Source organism: Meles meles, chromosome 5 (assembly GCF_922984935.1).
Source record: "Meles meles chromosome 5, mMelMel3.1 paternal haplotype, whole genome shotgun sequence".
NCBI classification, from domain to species: domain Eukaryota; kingdom Metazoa; phylum Chordata; class Mammalia; order Carnivora; family Mustelidae; genus Meles; species Meles meles.
In genome coordinates, this window is record NC_060070.1 from 86,639,100 (window position 1) to 86,666,298 (window position 27,199).

A 27,199-nucleotide genomic window follows, 5' to 3' on the forward strand; every position below is an offset into this window, starting at 1 on the left:
GTCTTTGGCTCAGGTGGTGATCCCAGGGTCCTGGGATCAAGCCCCATATCTGGTTCCCTGATCAGAAAGGAGTCTGCTTTTCCTCCCCCCTCTGCCGCTCCTCCTGCTTATGCTCGTGTGTGTATGCATGCGCGCACGCGCGCTCTCTCTCTCTCTCTCTGTGTCAAATAAATTCTTTAAAAATTTTTTTCATTTTTTTATTTGTCAGGGAAAGAGAGAGAGAGAGAGAGAAAGAGAAGGAGAAGTAGAGCAAGTACAAGCAGGGGGAGTGGCAGGCAACCTGAGCAGGGAGCCTGAAGTGGGGCTCCATCCCAGGAACCTGAGATCACGACCTGAGCCAAAGGCAGACACTTGACCAGCTGAGCCACCTGGGCATCCCTTAGTCTTTTTACTTTTTAAGACTTTTTTCTCTACCATAAAAGTGAATTTAGCTAAGCATTAGTTTTGTTCTAAAACAGAATTTGAATTTCTTAAAATATACATTTGGAAATGAAGAGACTGGGATAGAAGGCAGTCCTCTATTTTCTAAGTAAGAAAAAGAAGTGTTTGGTCAATGTGAATGCAAACTTTAGAGTGTAAGTGAAATAATTAAATGTCTAATTAAAGTGCTAATTATACATATATATTTTAAAACTCTTTATCTTTTTATTTTGAGATAATTGTTTTATATGCAGTTTAAAAAATAACATAAAGGGGCGCCTGGGTGGCTCAGTGGGTTAAGCCGCTGCCTTCGGCTCAGGTCATGATCTCGGGGTCCTGGGATCGAGTCCCTCATCAGGCTCTCTGCTCAGCAGGGAGCCTGCTTCCCTCTCTCTCTCTGCCTGCCTCTCTATCTACTTGTGATCTCTCTCTGTCAAATAAATAAGTAAAATCTTTTAAAAAAAATAACATAAAGAGATCATCTATATTTATTCATTCTACTCCTATGGTAACTTCACATGCATGTTTAAGATCACAGGTTATATAAAATAATGCATTTGTATATGTTCCTAATAAAAATTTTAAAGTACTAGTTTTCCACCCTCTTTTTTTTTTTTTTTAAATATTTTATTTATTTGACAGAGAAATCACAAATAGGCAGAGAGGCAGGCAGAGAGAGAGGAGGAAGCAGGCTCCCCGCGGAGCAGAGAGCCTGAGGTGTGGAGCTCAATCCCAGGACCCTGGGATCATGACCTGAGCTGAAGGCAGAGGCTTTAACCCACTGAGCCATCCAGGCGCCCCTTTCCACCCTCTTTATGAAAGCAATTTACTCGAACTTTCCACATCTTCACAGATATCAGTGTCTTTAATGTTTACTAAAATCATACCAGTTTTTCAGTTATGCACTTCCTTAGCAAGTTATTTGAGATAGAGCACTTTAAAAATCTGTAAATGTTACAATTGGAAATTTTATCCGAAGCCACAAGAATCCACTCCTATTTCACTAGGAAAAATGCCATCATTTTAATGCTATTTGTGATCTTCCTAACATTCGAAGGGTTTTATTGAATTGCTTTATAAGTGCTCTTCAAAAGCCTTTTTCAGTGGCAGCTACCTCTTGTAATTCTGAGATCACACTTAATACTTAAGTATTAAAAACTGTATCGGGGCACCTGGGTGGCTCAGTGGGTTAAAGCCTCTGCCTTCGGCGCAGGTCATGATCCCAGGGTCCTGGGATCGAGCCCCCACATCGGGTTCTCTGCTCCGCGGGGAACCTGCTTCCTCCTCTCTCTCTGCCTGCCTCTCTGCCTAGTTGTGATTTCTCTCTGTCAAATAAATAAAATATTAAAAAAAAAAATAACTGTATCTTACTCCCTTTAAAATTTGTTTGTTGTAATAACCTTGACAAAGCATCCAACACTAATGTTGCCTCACATCCTTCCAAACTTAAGTGTTTCTGCCTGGTGATGAGAACTTCACTCTCTTTCCCCTTTCATAGACTCTGACTGGCTAGATGCCCCTGGAAGTTTAATTCCATTGATATGGCCTTCCTCTTTTGAAATCCCACATGCCCTTACTCTGGGCATGATGGCATGCTTGAGTTTTTCACTTTGAGGTTTCTTGGGGAGCTTTTTCCTTTTCTTCCTGTTGGTATTTAGTCTAAAATTATTGGTGCCAGCCTCAGAAGTAAGGATTTAATTGTAAAGCAATTCCTTTTTTTTGGGGGGGGGACAGATAATTTTAAGGAGGAAATCCTTGTATTTGGGTATATATGCCAAGACAGCTGCAGCCACTGTTTACCATTGTGTGTGAGAGTTGGTAGTGTCATTAGTTCTCTTATTTGGGTAATTTTTTGGTATTTTTATTTAGTTCTTTGTATTTTGTTCCCTCCTTTCCTGTAGAGCTTTTACGTGTTTTAATTTTTGTCTTCCTTTTTTACTAGTTTACTGGTGACCATGGCTCGTCTTGTTTTAATTGTTAGATAGTGCTAGACTAAGCTCTTAGTAATGTGTACAGGACCACTGATGATAAAGTGACTTGTTTAACATCTGTATATCTTTTAGTGTAGGAATTTGAAACACATAAAACTAGATGTGTATGTTGTGTCCTTGCTGTCCTTGAATTTTGTATAAAATGTTAAGACCCTGTTCATTACAGTACCTCAACTGGAATCTTAAGTTGTTAAATTGAAATTGTCTTTTAAAATAGTTTGACCCATATTGCTACATTCTAGAAACTAATTTCCCTTATTAACAACTCCGTCTTTTCCTTTGTAATATTCCCTTAGAAAGAAAACTTTGCAGACATTGTCTGAATGATTTAGAGTGATGTATAACAGTTCAGACAGGCGGGATGCACAGTTGAAAGCCTCCTTTGTCATTGCCAGCTAGGATGTCATCTGTTTGAACTGGCCTTTTTCTTGTTTGCCTGGGGTGAGCAAAGAGTGATGATTTAGCAGATTTAGTAGAGTTGTTTCTTGTTACCTAGCTGTTGTAGGAAGTTAGACTTTCTGGCTATAAGTGTACAAGGTGGCATACAGATTGTTACTGGTTTTTAATCATCTAATCTTCTAGGCAACTGGAATGATTTTTAGAGTGGAGGAGGCATTGTAATTTTTTAAATTAACATATAATGTATTATTTGCTTCAGGGGTACAGGTCTGTGAATCATCAGTCTTAGATAGTCTCAGTGGATTAAGCTGCTGCCTTCGGCTCAGGTCATGATCTCAGGGTCCTGGGATCGAGCCCCGCATCGGGCTCTCTGCTCCGCAGGGAGCCTGCTTCCTCCTCTCTCTCTGCCTGCCTCTCTGCCTACTTGTGATCTCTCTCTGTCAAATAAGTAAATAAATGAAAAAAAACTTAAAAAAAAAAAAAGATTTTAGATAGTTCACAGCACTCACCATAGCACATACCCTCCCCAGTGTCCATCACCCAGTCACCCCATCGCTCCCCCACCCCCCAGCAACCCTCAGTTTGTTTCCTGAGGTTAAGAGTCTCTTATGGTGTGTCTCCCTCCTGATCCCATCTTGTTTCATTTTTTCCCCTCCCTGCCCCCCACAACCCCCCACGCTGCCTCTCAAATTCCTCATATCAGAGAGATCATATGATAATTGTCTTTCTCTGATTGACTTACTTTGCTTAACATAATACCCTTTAGTTCCATCCATGTCGTTGCAAATGGCAAGATTTTGTTTGTTTTTTTTTTGATGGCTGCATAGTATTCCATTGTATATATACCACGTCTTCTTTATCCATTCATCTATTGATAGACATCTAGGTTCTTTCCATAGTTTGGCTATTGTGGACATTGCTGCTATAAATATTTGGGTGTATGTGAGATGTTGTGATTGGATTTTTCCTTCTCTTCCTTCTCCTTCCCTTGCCCCTCAACCTCTCCCCATCTCTACCTTCTTCCCTTTCCCTCTACTTCTCGCCTTCCTTTAGATTATTAAAGAAGATTGAGTTAGGATAAGAGATAGTAGTGTTTATGGGTGTAAAGAAAATATTTTAAGTAAAATGTTTCTAGAATTTTCAGAAATCAGAAATATTATTTTAATTCCCCAAGATGAGTTACTTGGAAGTTAATTTATCCTTCATTAGAAAATTAATATCCTTCAAAATTGGGAAATTTTTGATTTCAGAAGTCAACAAATGATTAAAGTAACATAACCATTTCTCGCATCAAGCAAAGATTTGAAAGTAATAATACTTAATGTTGGTAAGAATTTATTGAAAAAAGTATTTTCAGATCCTTTTGATGACAGTGTAAATTCATAGAACTTATCTGATAAGTAATTTGGCCATACTTACCCAAATCATAGTTTTTCATCTAGTAATTCTCCTCAGAGTCAGTTTTAATGAAACTTTATTCAAAGATTTATGACCAGAGATTTATGTCTTCAAATGCTCATTATAGAAATATTTATAATAGAAAAAAATCTGGGACAGAGATTGAACATCCAACAGTAAGCAAGGGACTAAATAAATTATAGTATGTACTAGACTATTACAGAGCTAGAAATGGATTTTGAAGAATACTTAATGGCATGGGAAATATTAACTAAATCTAAAATGAAAATGAAATTTACATATTTTTATTACATTTTAAAAAATGAAATACGTGATCCGTGCAAAAGAAAATATGTATATATGTCATAAAGCATAATAAAATGCAAACTTGTGAACATACTACACAACTTTACCAATACTGTTAAATATAATAAATTCTTAATTATGTGTATTTATTCATAGGATAAGAAGGAATTATTTCAGAGTATTAACTGTTTTCATTTTGGGGGTTTGGATTATCAGTGATCTTTGGTTTTCACTTAAATGCTATGTTTTCTAAATTCTGTACAAGGGTCATGTGTTCTCAGAACTAGAAAATAGCATTAAACATTCATTGAAAGGAGAGAAAAATTTAAGGTGGTTTCTTTCCAACTCCATTTCATTGGAAAGAAACTTCTGAAAGTGTCTGCCACCTGTTATCTCCTGAGTGACAAATCATGACTGGATACACAGGGTGGCATTATCTACTAGTTGTAGGTACTATAGTATGATAGTGCTCCTGACAGGCTGGCAGTTACAGGAATTGTGGATGCCCTTTATTCCAGATGGTGTTTGAATGACCTTTACAAAACACACTTTTGAAATCTACTTAGGTTTTTATGTTTCATGCCTTTAGGAAAAGGGGATTCATTTCTTCATTTAACAAATATTGGGTTCCTATTAAGTACCAAAAAAGAGTAACCAGGAGGGTAATTTGCTAAAAGAAAACAGGAAGAGGGATTGATTTAAATTGGGTGGTCAGGTGACCCAGGTTAGGGGGTTTCAGCCAGGACTTGAGTGATAAGAAAGAGCTATTCTACTGTGATTTAAGGGTAGAGGAAACAGCATGGGCAAGAGCTCTATAGCACAGTCTAGGAAAAGAAAAAAGGCCAGTGTGGTTGGAATGTGGTAAATGAGGGGAGAAAAACTGTAAGAAATAAAGAGAGGAGGTAGGGGAAAGTAGGCAGAGTGAGACCATGAGGGAACATTGTGGTTTTGGAAAGATGTTTGAATTTTATATTAAATGCCATAGGAAATTGTTGAATGGCATTAAGCAAGAAATAAAAATAATTTTTCTTTTCTTCCTTTTTTTTTTTTTTTAAAGACAGAGTGAGAGAGAGTGTGAGCATGAGCAGGGGGAAAGGGCAGCAAGAGAGGGAGAAGCAGGGTCCCCTGAGCAGGGAACCCGGCTGGGCAGGGAACCCAGATGCAGGGTTTGATCTCAGGATCATGACCCAAGCAGAAGGCGCAGATGCTTAACTGACTGAGCCACCCAGTCCCCCAGCATGATTTAATTTAGTTTTAAAAGATTCCTCATTGCTTTGTGGAAAATCATTTTAAGTGGTTAAGAGTGGGAATGGGGAGACCAATTAAAAAGTCATTTTCAGTGGCCCAGGTGTGAGGTAATGATGGCCAGAGTGGAAGCATTGAGAAAGGAGAGAAGTATAGTTTTGAGGTCTATTTGGAGATTGACACAATGGATTTTGCTGAGTACTGTGTATGAGAGACTATAGGAGAGAGGGAAATCAAAGCTGGTTTCTAGGATTTTGACTTGAGCAACTGGAAAGAAGATGTTGGCATTTACAAAGGTGGACAAAATGCATCAGGCAAGTTTGGGAGTATTGGAAGTTCTAGTTTGAAATGTTGACTTTGAACTGCATGTTGAGATGTCAAATAGGCAGTTAAATATATGAGTTTGGAGCAAGTTGAAGAGGTTTGGGATGATGGTGAATACTTCTGAGTCTTTAGTGTATAGATACAATATTTAAAGCCATGGGAGAAGTGGAGGTAATGAGGACTGAGCCCTGGGATTTCCAGGTAAAGATCTTGACTGTGGAGGAGGAGCCAGCAAAGGTGACCATAAGAGAGCAGTTAGGTGAGGAAAACTAGGGTTGGGTAGTGAATTTGATCTAGAATCTGAACAAGAAGCTGAAAGTAAAGGGAATTTTGAGAGGGGTACATCTGGATGAATGGTATTGAGTGAGGGAGGGAGTGAGAGGAGATTGCAGACCTAATTGTGTATTTGTTTTGTGAGGCTGCTGTAACAAATTACTACAAATTGGATGACTTAAAACAACAGAGATTTATTCTCTTAAAGTTCTGGAGGCTGAAAGGCCAAAATCTGGCAGGGTTACCTTCTCTCTGTGAGGTTCTAGGGGAGAATCCATTCCTTGCCTCTTCCTGCTTCAGCTAGCTGTCCCAGCATTCCTGGGTTTGTGACCATACTCCTACGATCCCTGCCTCCATCTTGATATCTCCTTCTCTCCTGTGCATCTCTCCAAACTCCCTTTGCCCTTTCTCAGAAACACTTGTGGTATCATTTAGGCTCCACTTGGATAATACAGAGTAAACTCAGAATCTTTAATTCGTTTGCAAAAACCTTTTTTTTTTTTCCCAGATAAATTAATTCCAGGGATTAGGATTTAATCTCTTTGGGTGGCCAGTATTCAAGCTACTAATCCTTGGTTTTAGAAGCATGGTAGCCTTTGGAGATCTCTATAAGAGGAGTTTCTTTGGAGCAGTGGGACATAAGAGAATCCTATTTACCTTTCATGTTTGCTGTTCTTTCATGTTTGCTGTCACATAGAGAACTCTGTTGTCTGTTTCAAGATGGCAGGTTGATCACATTGCCTTTCTATGGGCCATCAGTAGTTGTATGCCTGTGGTTAACTTCAAGTTTTACATGTTGAATATGAGAAAGGAGAAAAGGTCTCAGAAGCCTCTGGCAATTCTTTCAAGTTCTGTGTTGCTGAACTATGTGATCCAAGTTGGCATTACTAGTGGCCATTATTTCTATATCCAAAGGCTGGCTTATTTTAAATTTCATATATCTCTGTTTTGGTTAATAATATCAGTAGCTGTATTATTTCTTTCATAACCTGATTGATAAGAACGTTGCTGGGAAATTCCCATTCAGAAAGTGGAATGGATGTCACTTAGTCAGATTTAGGTATAGTGGATATTTTAAATAAATTCTCTGAAGGGAGGGAAGGATGGTGGCCCGGTTGGTTGAGTGTCTGCCTTTGGCCCAGGTCATGATCCCAGAGTCCTGGGATCCAGCCCCACATTGGTCTCCTTGCTCAGCAGGGGGTCTGCTTCTCTCCTCCCTCTGCCACTCCCCCTTCTTATGCTCTCTTCTCTCCCAAATAAATAAATAAAATCTTAAAAAAAAAATTCTCTGGGGCACTTGGGTGGCTCAGTCATTGGGCGTCTGCTTTCTGCTTGGGTTGTGGTCCCGGAGTCCTGGGATTGAGCCTCACATCGGGCTCCCTGCCTGTTGGGAAGCCTGCTTCTCCCTTCCCACCCCCCACCCCCCCACTCCTGCCGCCTGTCCCACCCCCTCCCTGCCTGTGTTCCCTCTCTCTCTGCCAAACAAATAAAATCTTTAAAAAAATAAAAAAAAATTCTCTGAAGGGAGAGAAGGGCATGCAGAGAAAAATGCAATTTTGCCCTTTTTTTTTTTTTCCTTACCAGCTTTGTGAAACAGATGATAAAACTGTTGTTGTGCTGAGCTGCCCTCATTGGTTCTCTGCACACTTTCCATGATTCCTATAGGATAATGGGAAACATCAGAAGTGCTAAACAAGTTATCTCTTGCTCTCTGTGCTACTGCATGGACAAAAGATAGGGACTACATCTGGAAGAGGCTTGCTTTCCTGGGATTTCTAGTAAACAAAGAAATTCCTTCATCCTCAGGTTTCTTTCAGTTGGAACTGAAATAATTGGCAGTCTAAGGTTGCTTCCTTATGTATGTGTATATTTGGAGGAGAGGGCAGGGATTGAGCTTCCTCCTGATGAGAGCCTTTGCTTTCTCAGGGAGCTTACTTGATCAGTGTACATTAAATCTTTGCTTGTGGGACCATATTCCTAAATTACCACAGTGCTGACTCAGGATTTATGTGTACCCTTCAGCTTCTGTATTGGGGGCAGAGGCCCTAGTTTGTCATGGTGAAAAGAAGACAGGCTTTGGAGTTGACAGACTAGGTTCATCCACATACTTTTTCTGTAATCTTTGGCAAATTATATACCCTCTGGAAGCCTCTTTTTCCTCATTTGTTAAAATGGAGTTGAAGGTATCTGGTGTGCTTACCACATAGTAGCCATGTAATAAAGAAATTTTTACCAATATAATAACATCTTTTCATCTTAATACTCAGAATTTCCTTATTGCCTTTGTATTAAGCAGAGTCCTAAAGAAAGATTCACTTGTTAACATAGCATCTCTTTTGGGGAAGGAGAAACAGTGGACCCCCACCCCCTACCCACCTCCCCAATTTTGTCTCTGTGACAATTACTTGCCATTAGGTCTTGGATTCCAGCACATTAGAAAACCACCATAGCCATCAGGGAATACTTTTTTTTTTTTTAAATTTTATTCATTTGACACAGAGAGAGGCAGGCAGAGAGAGAGCGGGAAGCAGACTCACTGCTGAGCAGAGAGCCCGATGCGGGGCTCGATCCCAGGACCCTGAGATCGAGCCCGATGCGGGGCTCGATCCCAGGACCCTGAGATCGAGCCCGATGCGGGGCTCGATCCCAGGACCCTGAGATCGAGCCCGATGCGGGGCTCGATCCCAGGACCCTGAGATCGAGCCCGATGCGGGGCTCGATCCCAGGACCCTGAGATCGAGCCCGATGCGGGGCTCGATCCCAGGACCCTGAGATCATGACGTGAGCCGAAGGCAGAGGCTTAACCCACTGAGCCACCCAAGCGCCCCTCAGGGAATACTTTTGAGGGAGGCTTTCATTAATTGTAGAATTTACTAGGGAGGGCAGAAGAAAGTTGGCTTACTGTGTATAGGAGCATCTCTGGGCAAAGACCGAGATACTGGGAAGGGAGTTGCTGAGGAATGAAGCTGTAACTAGGTCAGTTTATCCAATATAGAGTATTCTAGGTTTGGGGAAGAAAACTGTAGGAATATGTCCACTTGGATCAGGATCAAGAAGGGAAACAGCAACGAGAAGAACTAATAGACAAGTTATTGATTGCCCACCGTGTTGTGCCTGTGCTGCTTTGTAGTGCCAGGTGCTGTGTTATGCTATGAACAAAGGATGGCGTTTGGCCAAGGTCATGTATTTCCTCTGTAGTTCCCCAGCTCTGTGATCTTGGGCAAGCTGCTTGCCTGTCAAATGGAGATAAGACTGTCCTCTGTTTCCTGAGATCCCTCAATTTAATAACACCTGGGAGGAGGTGGTAGGAACATTTACTCATTAATTTAGTCATCACTTGTAACCAATCATATGATGTTTCCTGGTTGTAGAAATTTTAATGTGATTTTTTAAAAAAGTGCATTTATTTATTTATTTATTTTTAAAAGATTTAATTTATTTAGTTGACAGACGGAGATCACAAGTAGGCAGAGAGAGAGGGGGAAGCAGGCTCCCCGCTGAGCAGAGAGCCCAATGTGATCCCAGGACCTCGAGATCATGACCCGAGCCGAAGGCAGAGGCCTAACCCACTGAGCCACCCAGGCACCCTAAAAAGTGCATTTTAGAAGCAAAGCAGTATCGTAATACCCATCTCATGGATGGCAGAAAGATTAATAAGATAATGTACGTTAAGTGCCTATCAGAGTTAGTATTCAGTGAATTGTAGCTATTATGAACAGATCAAAGGACAAGAAAAATAATTTGATTGGGAACCTCTGAAGAAAGAATTTTAAACAACAGGGTCAAAATGTGACCAGGATCTGAAATAGGACTAGAATGAAGGGAAAGAAGATGAGATAAAAATTCAAATAATGTTAGGGACATAAATGAGGGTGTATCTGAGTAGAAAGTTTTACTCCTTTACAGACAAAATATTCCTTGTTTGTAGTGATCACTTCACTTGTGGTATATGTTCATTGTGAACAGAGGGAATGTGGTAATCTTGTGGGACAAAATGACTCCTGTGTCATCTGGGCATGTTAGAGTAATTCTGATCTCGATGCTATGCAATTTCTGAATTTTGCTCATCACAAAAAATAAAGCATTGTTTGATGCACTGATAACAAAGTGTGTGTTAGTTTTTGTTGTTCTGTTTGTTTTCCTTTTCTTGTGGGAGTGGGTGGCTGGTTAGGGACTTAATTAGCATTAGTTTTTAGCTAATCCCCTGACCAGGAGATTTCTTGCTTAATTTCAGACATCTTTATGTTTTCATTAGAGTAATACTGAATTTTTAGCTCTTCTTTCTTTTTTTTCTTTTTTTTTTGCCCCAGGTCCAGCAAGACTATGAATCTCTGTTCCAAATGCTTTGCTGGTAAGTGCAGAAAAAGGGTTTTTTATTTGTTTTAGTTTTTCTTTTAATTGTTTTTAAGACGATCTAAATTATTTGGCCTTCCTTTGTGTTTATGCATGGGGTTTTGTTTTCTTTGTATATATGTGAAAGTAGTTCTCTTTACCAAGATACTTCATATATTTCCCTAGGACAGTTGAAACAGCGTTCCCTGAGTGAAATAAAATTGTCTGTGTACTTGCACCCAACAGACTTTAATAATGTACAGTGGTGGGCATATAGTGAAACTATAAAATGTGTTGTAGTAGGATAACAACATGTTCATCTCTGATCTTGACTTGAAATATTAGTAGTGAATATTGCTTTTACCAATGAGAATACAAGAGAGGATATTTTCATGTTGGAGTCTGGAAGAGAATCATGTTGAATCCAGTCCCTTGTTGAAATCACGTTGGGTAAATCACTTAATCTTTTTGGACCTTAGAGTCATCATTTGTAACATGAAGGGTTTTTTGGGCTTGATGTTTGTCAAGAGCCTTTTCCACCCCCCAAATGTTGATTGGTCGACTCCCTAAACTATGACTCCTTCATGAACTTAACTTCATTTTTTTTTTTTAACCTTCATTTTTTAAAAAGAATTTTATATCTAATGATCTCATATGTCTTTAATGAGATATGTTTAATCTTCCTTTTCTAGTCATTTTGTCAAAGATAAAGCTGGACGCAGGACAGATTTTGATCAGGAATGTATAGCAAAGGGACAGAGTTCAATTTGAACTGAACACAACTTGTTTGTGCAGAGGTACCTGGGCATTTTAAATGGAGAATGAGGGAGGAGGCTAGCTAGTTGCTAGCTTGGCTCAGTAGAGTCAGGGAAATAAAGAATTATAAAGGGTTTGTCAGTGTAAGTGATGACTAGGTTGGTTGTGTCTACTAGCTGATGTCCTGGAAATTTAGATTCTATGCTACTGAGACTGAGAGACTGAGCCCTACCATTCTTTATTTTTTTTTTAAATAATTTTTTTTTTATAAACATAGGCCCTACCATTCTTGATGGTGAGATTTTAAAGGAATGGCTTTCATGTCCTTGAGACAGGGATTCCTGAGATTTAGGAGTTGCATGTGCATCTCAAAGGGACAGAGGAAGGATTCACAGTTGCAAGTAGTAAATGGTCTAAGATAGTGTGGTCAGAGGCTTGTGGACAGGTGTTACAGCTGGAAAAACCTTAATTCTTTGGTAGCCTTGAGCTTTCTCAGGCAGGCACTTTAAGAGGGGCTAAGGTCATTCTGGGGATGTGGCCTTGAGTTGTTAGAAAATGTGTTGGTGTTTGTTTAAATATTTAATGTTTGGGGGAGGCCTAGATGAAACCATTTGTGTTGAGTCTGTAGTTTTTATAGTTTTTATAGGTCAAGGTTGAGTCCTAGTTGAGAAGAGGGCTCAGAAGAGCTTATAGCTAGAGATTGGTTAAGGAGAGACTCTTTGTTAGATTTCACCTTCTTTTCATTATGCTATTTGGGCAAGAAAATAATCATAGTTAGGCTTTAGTCCTTTACATTTATGCTTAAATTAGGAGATAGTTGGGAGGGAATTGGGGGAGTTAGGAAAGGTGGCAGTTTGTATCTGTTAAAAGTTTGGAATTTGTTAAACACTTTGGGTCTTTAGAAGGAAAAAAATATTGGTAAGTTTGGTTTTTATCCAACTTTAACAGTATGTCTGCCATTAAGTGAGCATATTTTACTTTTTGACTCTGCATGTCTACAATTACATATATATGAAGAAATGCTTCCTTACAGGTTAGAGTTTAAGTTTTATAGTAAAGATGAAAATAGCAATGAGACAAAATGTGTATTAGATTGATGACTATCTCCATAGAGAGCTAGCTTCCCCTTATAATTCAGTGAAGTGTGGCTTTGGGACAACGCCAGGCACCTTAGAGTAAAGGGGCTCACATCAAATACTCAAAGAACCATCTTGTGTCTCTGACTAAATACAAAATTTTAAAAATTACCAGTGAAGGCAGTTCAGCTATGTTCTTTGCATTTCGTTGTACTTGTAGTTTGATTTTTTATAGTAATAATTATTTATTGTTTCTGTGGTGATTTTTGTCCATTTACTCTTTATATAGCTTTGTCATTTTTGCTTTTGCTTTCAAAAATATTAAGAGGGTATTTTCAAGCTTGTAAAGAAAATACTTCTTTTTCCCCCTCTTTATCTTCATCCCCATATTCTTTTTTTTTTTAAGATTTTAAGATTTTACTTATTTATTTGACAGATCACAAGTAGGCAGAGAGGCAGGCAGAGAGAGCTAGATGGGGAAGCAAGCTCTGTGCCGAGCAGAGAGCCTGATGCAGGGCTTGATCCCAGCAGCCTGGGCTCAATTCCAGGACCCTTGGGATCATGACCTGAGCTGAAGACAGAGGCGCTTTAACCCACTGAGCCAGCCAGGCGCCCCCATCCCCATATTCTTAATTTCCTTAGCATCATTTGAAAGGAATGACTGGTAACATTTTGCTTGTGGAAGTAGCATTTAGTGTTCTTTTTTGAAGTACAGAAGAAAAGTCATGGAACTAACGTTACAGATATATTTGTGGATTTTGTTCCTGTTTGGAAATAGAGCACAGAAATACATTACTGCAGCATAGATATTAGATGTGTAGGACAACATCAAGATTTTTTTAGGCCAAAGCCACTGTGATTTTAAATACTCTTTTTTAAAATTTACCGTAAAGGGTACAGTGTGCTTTTAAAAGATGGAAAAATCACTTTAGAAACAGCTGCTGTTTCCCATTAGGTTAGTTATTTTTCAAGATTGTTTTTCAGAATAAATCTTTGTGGTGAAAAAGTGAGTTTGTTGTAACTTGTCTGCATAAAATTGAAATGAGTAATAAAAAACATGTTTAAAATCTTTGAGATAGTAGAGTACTAGGTGAGGAACTGTAGGTCCTAGTTTATAGCTAACTTTGATAACTGTTTGCCTCTGATGAAATATTTTGTCAAATTGTGAGCATATGCCCCAATACCTACTGTCACTTCAGATTATATTTCCTTTTCTTTATAAAAGATTCCTGGGGTATTTGAAGTTAGAAACAGGGAATAAGAAGGGAATGGGAAATGAAAGTTACAGAAAAAAACCATTGAATCGTTAATTTTGCCAGTAAATTGTATATCAAATAATAGTGTTTCTCCATATTGTTACAATAAGAAATGTCTGTATCAGCCATTTGTATGTATGTATAAGAGTACCAGTTGGATTTGCTGTTCCTAATAGCTTGCAGCTTAACCAGAATTTCTCTCATTGAAATGGGGGAGGATATTGTATCCATTTTTATTTTTTGGCATCTTGAATCCTGGTTTGGCCTGGCTGAAATCATTTTAGGCCATTTGGAGGTGTCCCCCTCCCCCCCCAACCCCCCCCATGCAGTATGCTACTTTTTAACCTTTAAGTGCCTTTGACCTAAAGACCCTTAACATCCAAGATTTTCTTGTGCCAGAATCACAAGGATGGACACCTCCCCCCCCCAACCCCCCCCCATGCAGTATGCTACTTTTTAACCTTTAAGTGCCTTTGACCTAAAGACCCTTAACATCCAAGATTTTCTTGTGCCAGAATCACAAGGATGTTTAAAGGAGGTATTCTCATAATGTTGAATTTAAGAAACAAAACAGAGGATCAAAGGGAAGAGAGAAAAAAATAAAACAAGATGAAATCACAGAGGGAGAAAAATCATAAGAGGCTCTTAATCATAGGAAACAAACTGAGGGAGGGTTGCTGGTGGGGAAGGGAGATGGGGTAACTGGGTAATGATGGACATTAAGGAGGGCACGTGATATAATGAGCACTGGGTATTATATAAAACTGATGAATCACTGACCTCTCTACTTCTGAAACTGATAATACATTATGTGTTAATTGAATTTAAATTAAAAAAGTCAAAAAAAAATTAAAGCGAGTATTCTGGGAAGCCACCAAGAAAAGATTGATTCTAATGTTATGAATTGAGGTGCAATGGGTTGAAAATGGTCTTCTGAATTCTCTTTATCTGAGGTTATTATGTAGTCTTAAAAAAACTAGGAAAGTTATTTTTATTATAGTATATATTTTTTTTACATTCTCATAAGTGTTTGCTTTTTTCCTACTTAATTGTCAATGCCCCTTATGCATGTTTACTATTTTCTTTCCTCAGATCACAATTTTCTAGGAAACATTGGTATAGTTTTCTTAAGACTGAGACTATCTGTGAGCAGAAGCCAGAAGTACTTGCAGTCTGGATAAGGAATTCTCCCACCTTTGAGTTGATATATTATCCTTCCCAATTGAGAGTGTTAACTATTTTTATATTACCTCTAAAGAAAGGATAAAAAGTTACTTAGCAGATTTGCAATTTATTTGAGGTTATGCAAAGAATGTCTAAAGTATTGAAAAGGATGATATTTAAGCATCCTTGAAAGTAAGTTATCAATTCATCTTGCCACAAATCTTTCTAGTTCTTAAAGCTATTTGGTCATCATTTTTGGTTCACTTTTAGCTTTCCTCCCCCTTGATAGTATTCTAAAATAATATTCTTTCATGCTTTTTCTTTTATTAAATATTTTTATATTGTTTGTGTAAGAATCAGTAAATGTCTATACTAGAAAGCCTCAAAATTTCACAACACGGTATTTATAGTTATGGTAAATAAACTTATTTTGGGGGGCATCTTTTTAAAAGGTTTTTTTCTTTTCAAATAGAGTTTTTTTCTTTTTTTTAAATGATGGTGGGGAAGGGCAGAGGGAGTGAGTCCTAAACAGTCTCGCCAGTGAGTGTAGAGCCAGGCATGAGGCCTGATTTTACGACCTGTGAGATCATGAACTGAGCCGAAACCAAGAGTCAGATGCTCAACCCACTGAGCCACCCAGGTGCCCCGAACCAGTACTTTTTTTTTTTAAATTTTATTTATTTGACAGACAGAGATCACAAGTAGGCAGAGAGGCAGACAGAGAGAAAGGAAGGGAAGCAGGCTGGGATCATGACCTGAGCCGAAGGCAGAGGCTTTAACCCACTGAGCCACCCAGGCGCCCCTGAACCAGTACTTTTTTTTTTTTCCTTTTTTTAATTAATTTATTTTTTTCAGTGTAACAGTATTCATTGTTTTTGAACCAGTACTTTTTTTTTTTAAATTTTTTTTTTTTTTAAGATTTTATTTATTCATTTGACAGACAAAGATCACAAGTAGGCAGAGAGACAGGCAGAGAGACAGGCAGAGAGAGAGGAGGAGGAATCAGGCTCCCTGACAAGCAGAGAGCCCGATGCGGGGCTCGATCCCAGGACCCTGAGATCATGACCTGAGCTGAAGGCAGAGGCTTTAACCCACTGAGCCACCCAGGTGCCCCAGAACCAGTACTTTTTAATGAAGTTCTTAAAATTGGATGTTGTGGTCCATTAGTGGTTAAAGAAATCAATCTAATGGGTCACAATTGCATTTAATTAATCAATTAAGATAGATTTACTTATTTTAGTGGGAAGGGGCAGAGCGAGAGAATCTTTAAGCAGACTCCCCGCTGAGTGCCAAGCCAAACCTGGGGCTCTGTCTCATGACACATGAGATCACGACCTCTGATGAAACCAAGAGACAGATGCTCAACGGTCTGAGGTACCCAGATGCACCATGATTGCATTTTAAAAAACTGAGTGGGGGGGCGCCTGGGTGGCTCAGCGGTTTAGGCCTCTGCCTTCGGCTCAGGTCATGATCTCAGGGTCCTGGGATCGAGCCCCGCATCGGGCTCTCTGCTCAGTGGGGAGCCTGTTTCTCCCTCTCTCTCTGCCTGCCTCTCTGCCTGCTTGTGATCTCTCTCTCTGTCAAATAAATAAAATATTAAAAAAAAAAAAACTGAGTGGGATAGAAAATAATCAGTGCACTGCAGACATTAAGGGCAAATACTGTTTTTGTGAAACCTGTGTTTGAGTTACATGCATAAATGAAAAGAACTTATTACGGGGTTTATAATTTAAAACCACTGTGATTTGAAAACTGCAGAATTGCAGAAATTTACTGGGAAGTCATTGAGTTTTTTGGGATCCCATTTTCTTTGGAAAATAGACATATTTCTTTTCTGTCTTTAGGCAAAGGATTAACCAGTTGATTTTTTGTGACTTGTCTATTCTGAACTCTTGAATAGTTTGAATTATATGATTTTCTGTATGAAAGCATGAATTAATAAACCTGATTGCTGCAGTGTTAAAATATATACGAAAAGTCAAGCATAGCCTCTAGTCTTACCTCTTACAAAGGTAGCAGTGATACTGGCTATTTTCTGTTTGAGTGCAAACCCAATTTAGATACTAACTATTAGTCTTTGATATTTTGGGACATTTAGTCCCTCATTCACAAAGCCCTCTTGTATTACCATATTAGCAGTGTTTTTCACAGAATGGTTTTGCTAAATAAAAGTATGGTTGAGAGAAACACCAAATGGGATGGTCACAAGTGGGGAAAGCAGAAGTTTTTTTTTTTTTTTCTACTATTTTATTTATTTGAGAGAGAGAAATCACAACTAGGCAGAGAGGCAGGCAGAGAGAGAGGAGGAAGCAGGCTCTCCGCGGAGCAGAGAGCCCGATGCGGGGTTCGATCCCAGCACCCTGGGATCATGACCTGCGCCGAAGGCAGAAGCTTTAACCCACTGAGCCACCTGGGCGCCCCGGGAAAGCAGAAGTTTTTAAAGAACTGACAGGAGTAACTCCTTTAGTAATGTGGCATTATCTCTACCACCCTTGGAGGACATGCTTACTGTAGGGGAGTGTGGTGACTGGGAAGTTGTTATTATGTATATGCTGTTTTCTACTTTATAAGGGAGTGAGTCTGAAGATCTGTCCCAGGGCAGAAGGTTCTCTGAGTAGCACTGATGATAGATGCTTATCAAAAGACAAACTTAGAATGTGCTCAGTGTAAAAAGAACCAGTTGATCCTGTATGTATTTAATGTGTAAATAATTTTCAGTATGTTCCTTTAAAAACTGACACTAAAATGTTTATTATTTATAGACTGACAAAAGTGTTCATTGAGAAATCAAAGTAAGCAATTTATTTATACTGTAGACATGAACTGAATATATTGTTCCATTTAAGATATATGCTAGTTTATGATTCATACAAGATGGGATAAATATGGAGAGATAATTACTTGCAGTACAAGAAGCTTTTTTTTTTTTAAAAGCATTACAGACTAGTTCTCTTAAAAGGGAGTACTTTTAATAAAAAGCAGAAACAGGGCGCCTGGGTGGCTCACTGGGTTAAGCCGCTGCCTTTGGCTCAGATCATGATCTCGGGGTCCTGGGATCGAGTCCCACATCGGGCTCTCTGCTCAGCGGGGAGCCTGCTCCCCTCCCTCTCTATCTGCTTGTGATCTCTCTCTGTCAAATAAATAAATAAAATCCTTTAAAAAAATAAAAAATAAAAAGCAGAAACATACTGGGGCTCCTGGGTGGCTCAGTGGGTTAAACCTCTGCCTTCGGCTCAGGTCATGATCTCAGGGTCCTGGGATCGAGCCCCGCATCGGGCTCTCTGCTCAGCAGGGAGCCTGCTTCCCCCTCTCTCTCTCTGCCTGCCTCTCTGCCTGCTTGTGATCTCTCTCTGCAAATAAATAAATAAAATCTTTAAAAAAAAAAAAAAGCAGAAACATACAATTACAGAGAACAAACTGGTGGTTGCTCGAGGGGAGGCAGTAAGGTTACAGGCAAAATGGGTAAAGGGGAGTGGGAGGTACAGGCTTCCACGTATGAAATGAGTAACTCGTGAGGATGAAAGGTACTGCATAGGGAATGTAGTCAGTGATACTGTAATAGCATTGTATGGTGATGGTAGCTACACTTGTGGTGAGCGCAGTATAACATACAGACTTGACTAATTCCTTTGTTTTACACCTGAAACTAATGTAACATTGTGTGTCCACTAGACTTCAGTTAAAAAAAAAAAGGAATACTTTTTTTTTTTAATATTTATTTACCTATTTTTGAGAGACTGTGAAGTGGGGAGGGAGGGGCAGAGGGAGAGAGAGAGAGAATCTTTTTTTTTTTTTAAGATTTTATTTATTTATTTGATACAGAGAGATCACAAGTAGGCAGAGAGGCAGGCAGAGAGGAGGGAAGCAGGCTCCCTGCTGAGCAGAGAGCCCGATGCGGGGCTCGATCCCAGGACCCTGAGACCATGACCTGAGCCGAAGGCAGAGGCTTAACCCACTGAGCCACCCAGGCGCCCCAGGAATACATCAATATACAGAAAGGGACAAAAATAGAGGAACTAAAGTATAAGAGATCTCTTGTCAGTTGAAGGTTAATTAAAAATACAGATAAACATTTCTTAAATTATAAGCTACTGGCGTAGTTATTTAATTTTCTGAAAATTATTATTATTATTTTTTAAAGAGTATTTATTTGAGAGAGTAAATGAGCAAGCGAGCGAGAGAGAGAACACAACAGCAGGGGGAGCAGCAGAGGCAGAGGGAGAAGCAGGCTCCGGGCTGAGCAGGGAGCCCAGTGTGGACCCAGGGCTGGTCCTGGGATTATGGCCTGAGCAGAAGGCACCTCTGAAAATTATTTGAATGTAACTTTTAAAATATATGTATTTGTTGGAAGATAGTTAAGTTTATTTTTGTTACGTGGTTACTTGTGCTTGTGTATCATTATTGATAAAGAATATTACAATAAATAAAATGATACATGTCACATAAACACATTCTAACATGACTGAAGAGCTCGGTGATACTTAGTTTTGTAAGATTTTCAAAAGAGTCAATTTAGATGCTGGTTTCTGATACTTTGGAGAGAAAATAAAACTTTTTTTTTTTTTTTTTTTAAGATTTTATTTATTTGGCAGAGAGACAGATGGAGAGAGGGAACACAAGGAGGGGGAGTGGGAGAGGGAGAAGCAGGCTTCCCGCTGAGCAGGGAGCCCAGTGCAGGGCTCAATCCCAGAACCCTGGGATCATGACCAGAGCTGAAGGCAGAGGCTTAACCCTCTGAGCCACCCAGGCGTCCCTCATGTTTACTTCTGTTATTTCTCAGTATTGTCATATATTTATTGTTTTTAGTTCAAAATGAACTTTGGAGAGGCTTTAAGTGTTTGAAATGGCCAGTAGTCAAGGAGGATTTCATTTTCCTTATTGCTGTGTACTTTGTATCCAGTTTGAAAATTATCAGTCCTGTTCATTGCGGCCAAATTTTCTACCTAAATCAGAAATTATTACTGAATAATAGAGTTTCCTAATTTATGCTCTTAACATGCCATTAGTTTGTTTGGGATCTTTGTTTTCCCTTTCAAAAATAATATAAGGATATCAGCTAAATGCTGATTGACAAGATTACAGAGCAGTATGTGTGGTATCTTGTTTTTAATTAGACTATACATAATTTATTTTTATTTTTGTTGAAGTATAGTTGACACACAATGTTACATTAGTTTCAGGTGTGCAGCAGAGTAATTCGACAAGTCTGTATGTTATACTGTGCTCATAAGTATAACTGTCATCTGTCACCATACAGTATCTTTGTCAATATTACAGTATCATTGACTGCATTCCCTCTGCAGTACCTTCCATCTCTGACTTATTTCATACCTGGAAGCCTATATGTCCCACTTTCCTTTAATTAGTTTGCTCATACATCTCTCTTTCCTCTGGTAACCACTAGTGTGTTCTGTGTGTTTATGGCTCTGTTTCTGCTTTTCTGTTTTTTTTTTTTTTTTTGCTTTTTAGATTCCACATAATAAGTGAAATCATTCAGTACTTTTTTAAAGAACATGTACAAAGTTATATATTTATATAAAATAATATGGCATATCTATGTACATGGCTGGCACAGTTGAGGAAACTATACAAGGATGTTCCACATTTCCTTCTTCCCACATGGACTTTAGATTAAGGAAGACAGCATGAGGAAATGGAGCAAGAAACAGAAAAATTATATGCAAGTGACAGTGAAGGAATCTGGGGGCCAGGGAATCCAGGAATTCTGCTGTTTGCATTCCTTCCTCACCAACTTTTCTTCCATCCAATCTGAGTGATAGCCTGACAAGTGAATGACCAATCAGGAAAAAAAGGACAGACACCTGCCGTCACCCTACATATGCATCAGCAAGTTCATGGTCGTTCTCATTTGGCCAAATGTTTGGCGTATCAGAATTTGTGAGATGAGAGAGCAAAAGAGGATTACAGAATCTTGCCCTTGGCCTGTTCTACTCTGGTCCTCTTCTGTCCTAATTAGTGGTGGGATTCAGGCCAAGCTAATGATAAGTACACTGAAGGTGCTGGCCACCAACACTCCTTTCCTCCACCTGCTCACAGATTTATTATTGCTGCTTCTCCTCCTCATCTCATTGGACTGGCGTTACTGAGCTGTAGGAAAGCAGAGATTTCTTAATGCTCTTTTCTCTCTCCCTGACCACTTCTCTACCCCCACCAAAGGTGAATCATTGCCTAAGAAAGAAACTTTTACTTCAGCCCTGCCTTAGTACCAAGGCCTGGAGGTTGGCTCTGTTTGTCCTTTTACTTCTGGTCTCCTTAACAATATATCTGGCATCTGGTTATATCTGAGATGTGGGATTTTACTACATGAGTGTGACAGGCGCACAGCTTTTTAGCAGCAAAGGCCAGGAAAGTAGGTGGGGGCAAGATGTTTCCATAGAAGCTAGCTTCTGAAGCTTTTTTCTTGACCCTTAAGACCTGATACTTGTGAGGCCCTCTTGCCTGAGTTTATAACCCCCAAATCTCAGCTTCATTTCGCTCCATGTATTTGTAAAATGGTTCCCATCTGTAGGCTCACCCATTGGCCTTCCTTCTTAGTTTTACAATGAATACCAGAGATTTTTTTTTCCAGCTGGCAGTTATATGATTATTAAATTAGAATCAGTCTTACCTATATGCAGCTCTTTTACAGATGAGGAAATAGCCATAGAGGTTAAAAAGGCTTGACCAAGGTTACACGTCAGTTCTACTGAGATAGAGTGCAACCAGAACCCAGATATCTTGACTCCAAATCCAGTGCTCTTTCCACTATCCCGTGATACTTGGAAAAGCAACACGCTGGAAGAGAAAGAGAAAGTGTCCGTTTTGTGTAAATAATGTTCTCCAGTCTTTATGTTATTTAAGAGCCAGGGTAACTTGTCAAGAGATACTCACTGAGGAAGGGAGGTTAAGTGGGCATTTAGTTTTAGGCAAGCAAATCAGTTTTTCTTTTTGAGGATTTTCTAAACCTGCCATAATGGAAACACGAAGCAATAGCAGCCTAAGGGAGAAAAACACTTAGAAGCACAGAAATCAGATCTCATTCGATCTGTTTGCCTTATCCCAAGTATGTCAGGTTAGCCTCCAGATGTAAATCTACCATATTATTCCCAAGGTTTAGCTTAACCAGTTTTGGGATACTCTCCTCCAAAAGGAGAAATCACATCTATCCTTTTGCAAACAAAAGAATGTTTGCAACATTATCCAATCATAGTCTCTTATTTCTGACCCTTACCTGGGCTATAGTGAGGGTGTAGAAGTCTCAGTTTAACCAAAGAAATGAACTCAGCCTTTTTTCAACGCACATCCCTTTTCAGCAGCAAACAGCAGAATTGCAGTCATTTCTGGCTAGCAAGGTGAGAAGATCTAATGAGACATTCATTTCATCCTTCCCTTTGATAAATAAAAGTCCAGTGGGTGAGGAAAACGAGAGAAGGGGGGCCCAGCTTACCCCACAGTTTGCTGGTGACAGATTCTGTGGGATGGGGATGTGATCACCAGTTACCAGCTTCTTGTCTGGTCCTGTACTTGGGATCGCTTATTCTTCATCTTGTCTTTGGCCGTGTTGTAGCCTCTTGAGTCAAAGTATGTTTGCCTTTTCTGGAATCTGCATGAGGAAGTCAGAACCTCCAGGCTTTTGTCTTAGGCTTGGATATTTGGCCTTTAGCTTTGCCTCCTTGGCTCTCTCAGTAAGAATAGCTTCTTTCTCCTCTGTGTCCTGCATCTCTTCACCAGCCTCCTCTGCAGGATTCTCCTCTTCTTGTTTCTGGGACTTCGTGGGACCAGGCCTGTGGAGGTAGGAGGCTTGGGAAGTCAACCAGAGAAGGGAATTCGGAAACGGGGACAACCACAGCTTTGGCTGTTGTCACTAGGGTTGCTCAGTCAAAATGGTGGCCCTTGCCTCACTTCTTTCTTCCTTCCTTCCTTAAAATTTAATTTAATTAATTAATTTATTTATTTGAGAGCCGGGGAGAGAGAGAAAAGCAGGCTCCCCACTGATCAGGGATCCTGCCCTGGGCGGAAGGCAGATACTTAACTGACTGAGCCACCCAGGCACTCTGCCTCTGACTTAATTTCACTTAGCACAATATCCTTTAGGTCTGCCCATATTGTTGCAGATGGATCTTGTTCTTTTTCTATGGCTGAGTAATAGTCCATTGTGTATGTATACCACATCTTATTTATCCATTCATCTATTGCCAGACACTTAGGTTGCTACCATATCTTGACATTGTAAATAATGCTGCAGTAAAGATAGGGGTGCATATATCTTTTTGAATTAGTATTTTAGTTTTGTTTGTGTAAGTAACCATTACTAACATATATAACATGATTTATATATATATATATATATATATGGTTGTATGGGATAAAGCTGAAAGAGAAGGTACATGAAAAATTTAATTTTGGCGGTTGGGGAGATTGGGGGGATTTTTAATTAATTTTGTTTATATCTGTGTTAAACTTTTATTAATGTAATTGTAAATAATAATATAGATATTTTAAAAGATAAGTATGTTCTTATGTCAGACAGCTTCCATAAGTTGTTAATTTCTTTTTGAAATGAGCAAACGAGAATTGGCCATATGTTACAGCATTGGGAATCTAAATGTGGACATCCAAGTTCAGTGATAAAACAATGCAGGGTATGGGGTGGAATGGTAGATAAACCAAGATGCAAACCTTTCTCTTCATGGCGACTTGTTTTTCACGGTAATTTCCAGAACAGGGTAACAAATTCCTGTTTCATAGGAAATAAATTAAAACATTTCCTTATGAACCTATAGCTCTTACTGTTTGGAGTTGCATTCTGATCTCTTTTCTGCTTCCATTCCATATTAGAAGTTCAGAGTATAAATGGCCTGATATACCAGTCCCTTTTTGAAGTGAATAAGAGTTGTAGGGTACAGCTGAGTTTTGAGGTTCTGCAGTAAGAGGAACAGAGTGAATCTGAAAATTTTAAGACTTCTTGTTATGCATGTTTTCTTCTAGAAGTTGTGGGAACTCTGTACCCATCACTAAAACAGTATAAAACAAACTACCGTCTCTAGTGTTTCATTTTATAACATGGTGAGGTTGGGGCAAGATACTAGAATTTATATGCTTGTCTTAACCTTGATTTTTCAAATTACCTTTTCCAGAAGAAAGGTGGCTGCTGATCTTAAAATGAAGCATGTGAATAGGGTGTTTCTGTCTTTGTAATTTTGTTGACTTGCTTACTGTCCTATATGCTGATTTCTTAAAAACAAAATCTAAAAAAGATTTCTCAAGTATAACATATACATTGATCCTGCATTGGTTAATAAGAGGCAGTTCAGCTTATTGAATTCTCTCAGCCAGTGTGTGTCCATTGGTGGGTATCTGGTGTGGGTGTCTGAAATTCAGGATGTTACAGAAAATAATATAAACATCCACAAGCCAAACCAGAATTGACAAATACTAACATTTTTTGTTCTTTTTGTTTTTTTTTGTTTTTTTTATAACATTTTATCTATCTATTTATTTAAATTTTATCTAGTTATTTGAGAGAGAGACAGTGAGAATATGAGCAAGGAGAAGGTCAGGGGATGAAGCAGACTCCCTGTGGAACTGGGAGCCTGATGTGGGACTCGATCCCTGGACTCTGGGATCATGAACCATGCTGAAGGCAGCTGCTTAACCAACTGAGCCACCCAGGTGACCCTATTTTCTAAAAAATGTTATTTATTTATTTGTCAGAGAGAGAGAGAAATAGGACAAATGGGGAGCAGCAGGCAGAGGGAGAGGGAGAAGCGGGCTCCCTGTGGAGTAAGGAGCCTGATTTGAGACTCATGACCTGAGCCGAAGGCAGATGCTTAACCAACTGAGCCACCCAGGTGTCCCCATATTTTATTATTTTTTTAAAGATTTATTTATTTTTAGAGAGAGTGTGTATGAGTCGGGGGAGGGCATATGGGGAGAGAGAATCTCAAGCAGACTCCCTGTTGAGTGGGGAGCCTGATGTGGGGCTCCATCTCACAACCTTGAATTCATGACCTGAGCCAAACCAAGAGTTGGATGCTGAACCCACTGAGCCACCTAAGTGCCCTATTTTATAACATATTTTAAAAGGGAACTAAATCTCTTAGTTTTCTTCTACCCCAGTTATTTTTTCCAACTCACAAAGAATCACTCTTTTTAGTTTTGCATTTATACTTTTTAATATGAATGAGTGTTTATATAAACAGTATATGATTCTGTTTTAAAAAATGTATGTCGTATGTTCCCCTAGTCATGCTACAACTTTTTTTTTAAAACATATTTTATTTATTTATTTGACAGACAGAGATCACAAGTAGGCAGAGAGGCAGGCAGAGAGAGAGAGAGAGAGAGAGAGAGAGAGAGAGGGAAGCAGGCTCCCTGCTGAGCAGAGAGCCCAATATGGGGCTTGATGCCAGGACCCTGGGATCATGACCTGAGCTGAAGGCAGAGGCTTTAACCCAGACGCCCCTAACTTGTATTTTTTTTTTTTTTAATATTTTATTTATTTGACAGAGAGAGAGATCACAAGTAGAGCAGCAGGCAGAGAGAGAGGGGGAAGCAGGCTCCCCGCAGAGCAGAGAGCCGGATGTGGGGCTCGATCCCAGGACCCTGAGACCATGACCTGAGCCGAAGGCAGAGGCTTAACCCACTGAGCCACCCAGGCGCCCCTAACTTGTATTTTTTTAATAATGCTTTTAGAAACCTGTCATGTTGATGTATCGTTCATTTATAATATTCTCTTAAAATCAGTATCCCGATTTACCCTGAATGGTCTCAGTTTAGAGTGTGTATGAGAGTGAAACTAATAACACCTCTTTGTATCCTTCAAAATGTTTGGTTGATAAATTACTTGGTTTATCAGGGCGCCTGGGTGGCTCAGTGGTTTAAGCCGCTGCCTTCGGCTCAGGTCATGATCTCAGGGTCCTGGGATCGAGTCCCGCATCGGGCTCTCTGCTCGGCAGGGAGCCTGCTTCCCTCTCACTCTCTCTGCCTGCCTCTCTGCCTACTTGTATCTCTCTCTGTCGGATAAATAAATAAAATCTTTAAAAAAAAAATTATTTGGTTTATCAACCAGAACATTTGGTTGATAAATTATTGGTCACCTTCATTATACCATGCTCCAGTTGATCTAGTCCCCTCTTGATGGACATAGAAGTTTCTTTCAATCATTTTTTTTTTTTTAAATTTTATTTGATAGATATTTGACAGAAAGAGACACAGCAAGAGAGGGAACAGAAGCAGAGGAGTGGGAGAGGGAGAAGCAGGCTTCCTGCTGAGCTGGGGCGCCCAATTCGGGGCTTAATCCCAGGACCCCGGAATCATGACCTGAGCCAAAGGCAGACGCTTAAGGACTGAGCCACCCAGGCACCCCTCAATCATTCTTTTTATACCACAGTTGCAATCCCAAGTTTTCTCTCTTTTTTTTTTAAACTTGTTTGAATATGTTAAGACTGTTTCTTTGTTAGCAACCCTATTCTCCGTGGTTTGGCTTCCTTGCTCTCAAATGAAAGCAAGACAAAGGGCAGCAGGTCCTAAACTGATTAGCAAAGCTGAACTCTGGCAGCCATTTCTGACCTCTTAAGTCTATAGCAGTTTGCTGTCTCGCTAATAAGCATTCTTAAATTGTGTGGTTAATTATTATGCAAGTCAAGATAAATGAAGCAGCGTGTTAAAGATGATGTCATGGAAATTATGTCAAAAATTGTAGAATTTGTGATGGAACACACAATGCTCAGTGCTCTAAGTAGCAGACAGGTAGCTTCTTAGGCCTTGAGTCGAACAATTGTCACTGTGTGTCAGTATTTTAGGAGAAATGGAAGAATTTAATAGTTATTGGGTTTTTTGGCTTTTTTTTTTTTTTTAAAGATTTTATTTATTTATTTGACAGAGAATACAAGCACGGGGAACAGCAGAGGGAGAGAGAGAAGCAGACTCCCCACCAAGCAGGAAGCCCACTTTGGGGCTCCATCCCAAGACCCTGGGATCATAACCTGAGCCAAAAGCAGATGGTTAACTGATTGAGCCACCCAGGTGCCCCAGTTAATTGGATTTTTAAGATAGTTTGGCTCTGTCATTTGACTTTATTTCTGTCCATGTCCTGGTCTAAAGCTGTGCTCTTCATATGGTGCATAGGATTATCCATTGCATAGAGAGAATATATTAGGATTTCTGCCTATATACTTGTATCGTCCTATATATATATTTGTGATTTTTGTAATGTATATATAATCTTGTTGGTGTTAGGTTCCTAGGGCTGCCATTA

At 39.5% G+C, this 27,199-nt stretch overlaps 1 protein-coding gene across 1 annotated transcript in view; it reads left to right on the forward strand.

Annotated features, from left to right (window-relative positions):
• ZFAND3 (zinc finger AN1-type containing 3) overlaps window positions 1-27,199 on the forward strand; it is a 357,108-nt gene that overhangs the window by 113,174 nt on the left and 216,735 nt on the right. The window contains exon 2 of the mRNA XM_046005671.1: window positions 10,667-10,707. Coding sequence (XP_045861627.1) covers window positions 10,667-10,707 — 41 coding nt within the window. The remainder of the gene's footprint in view (window positions 1-10,666; window positions 10,708-27,199) is intronic.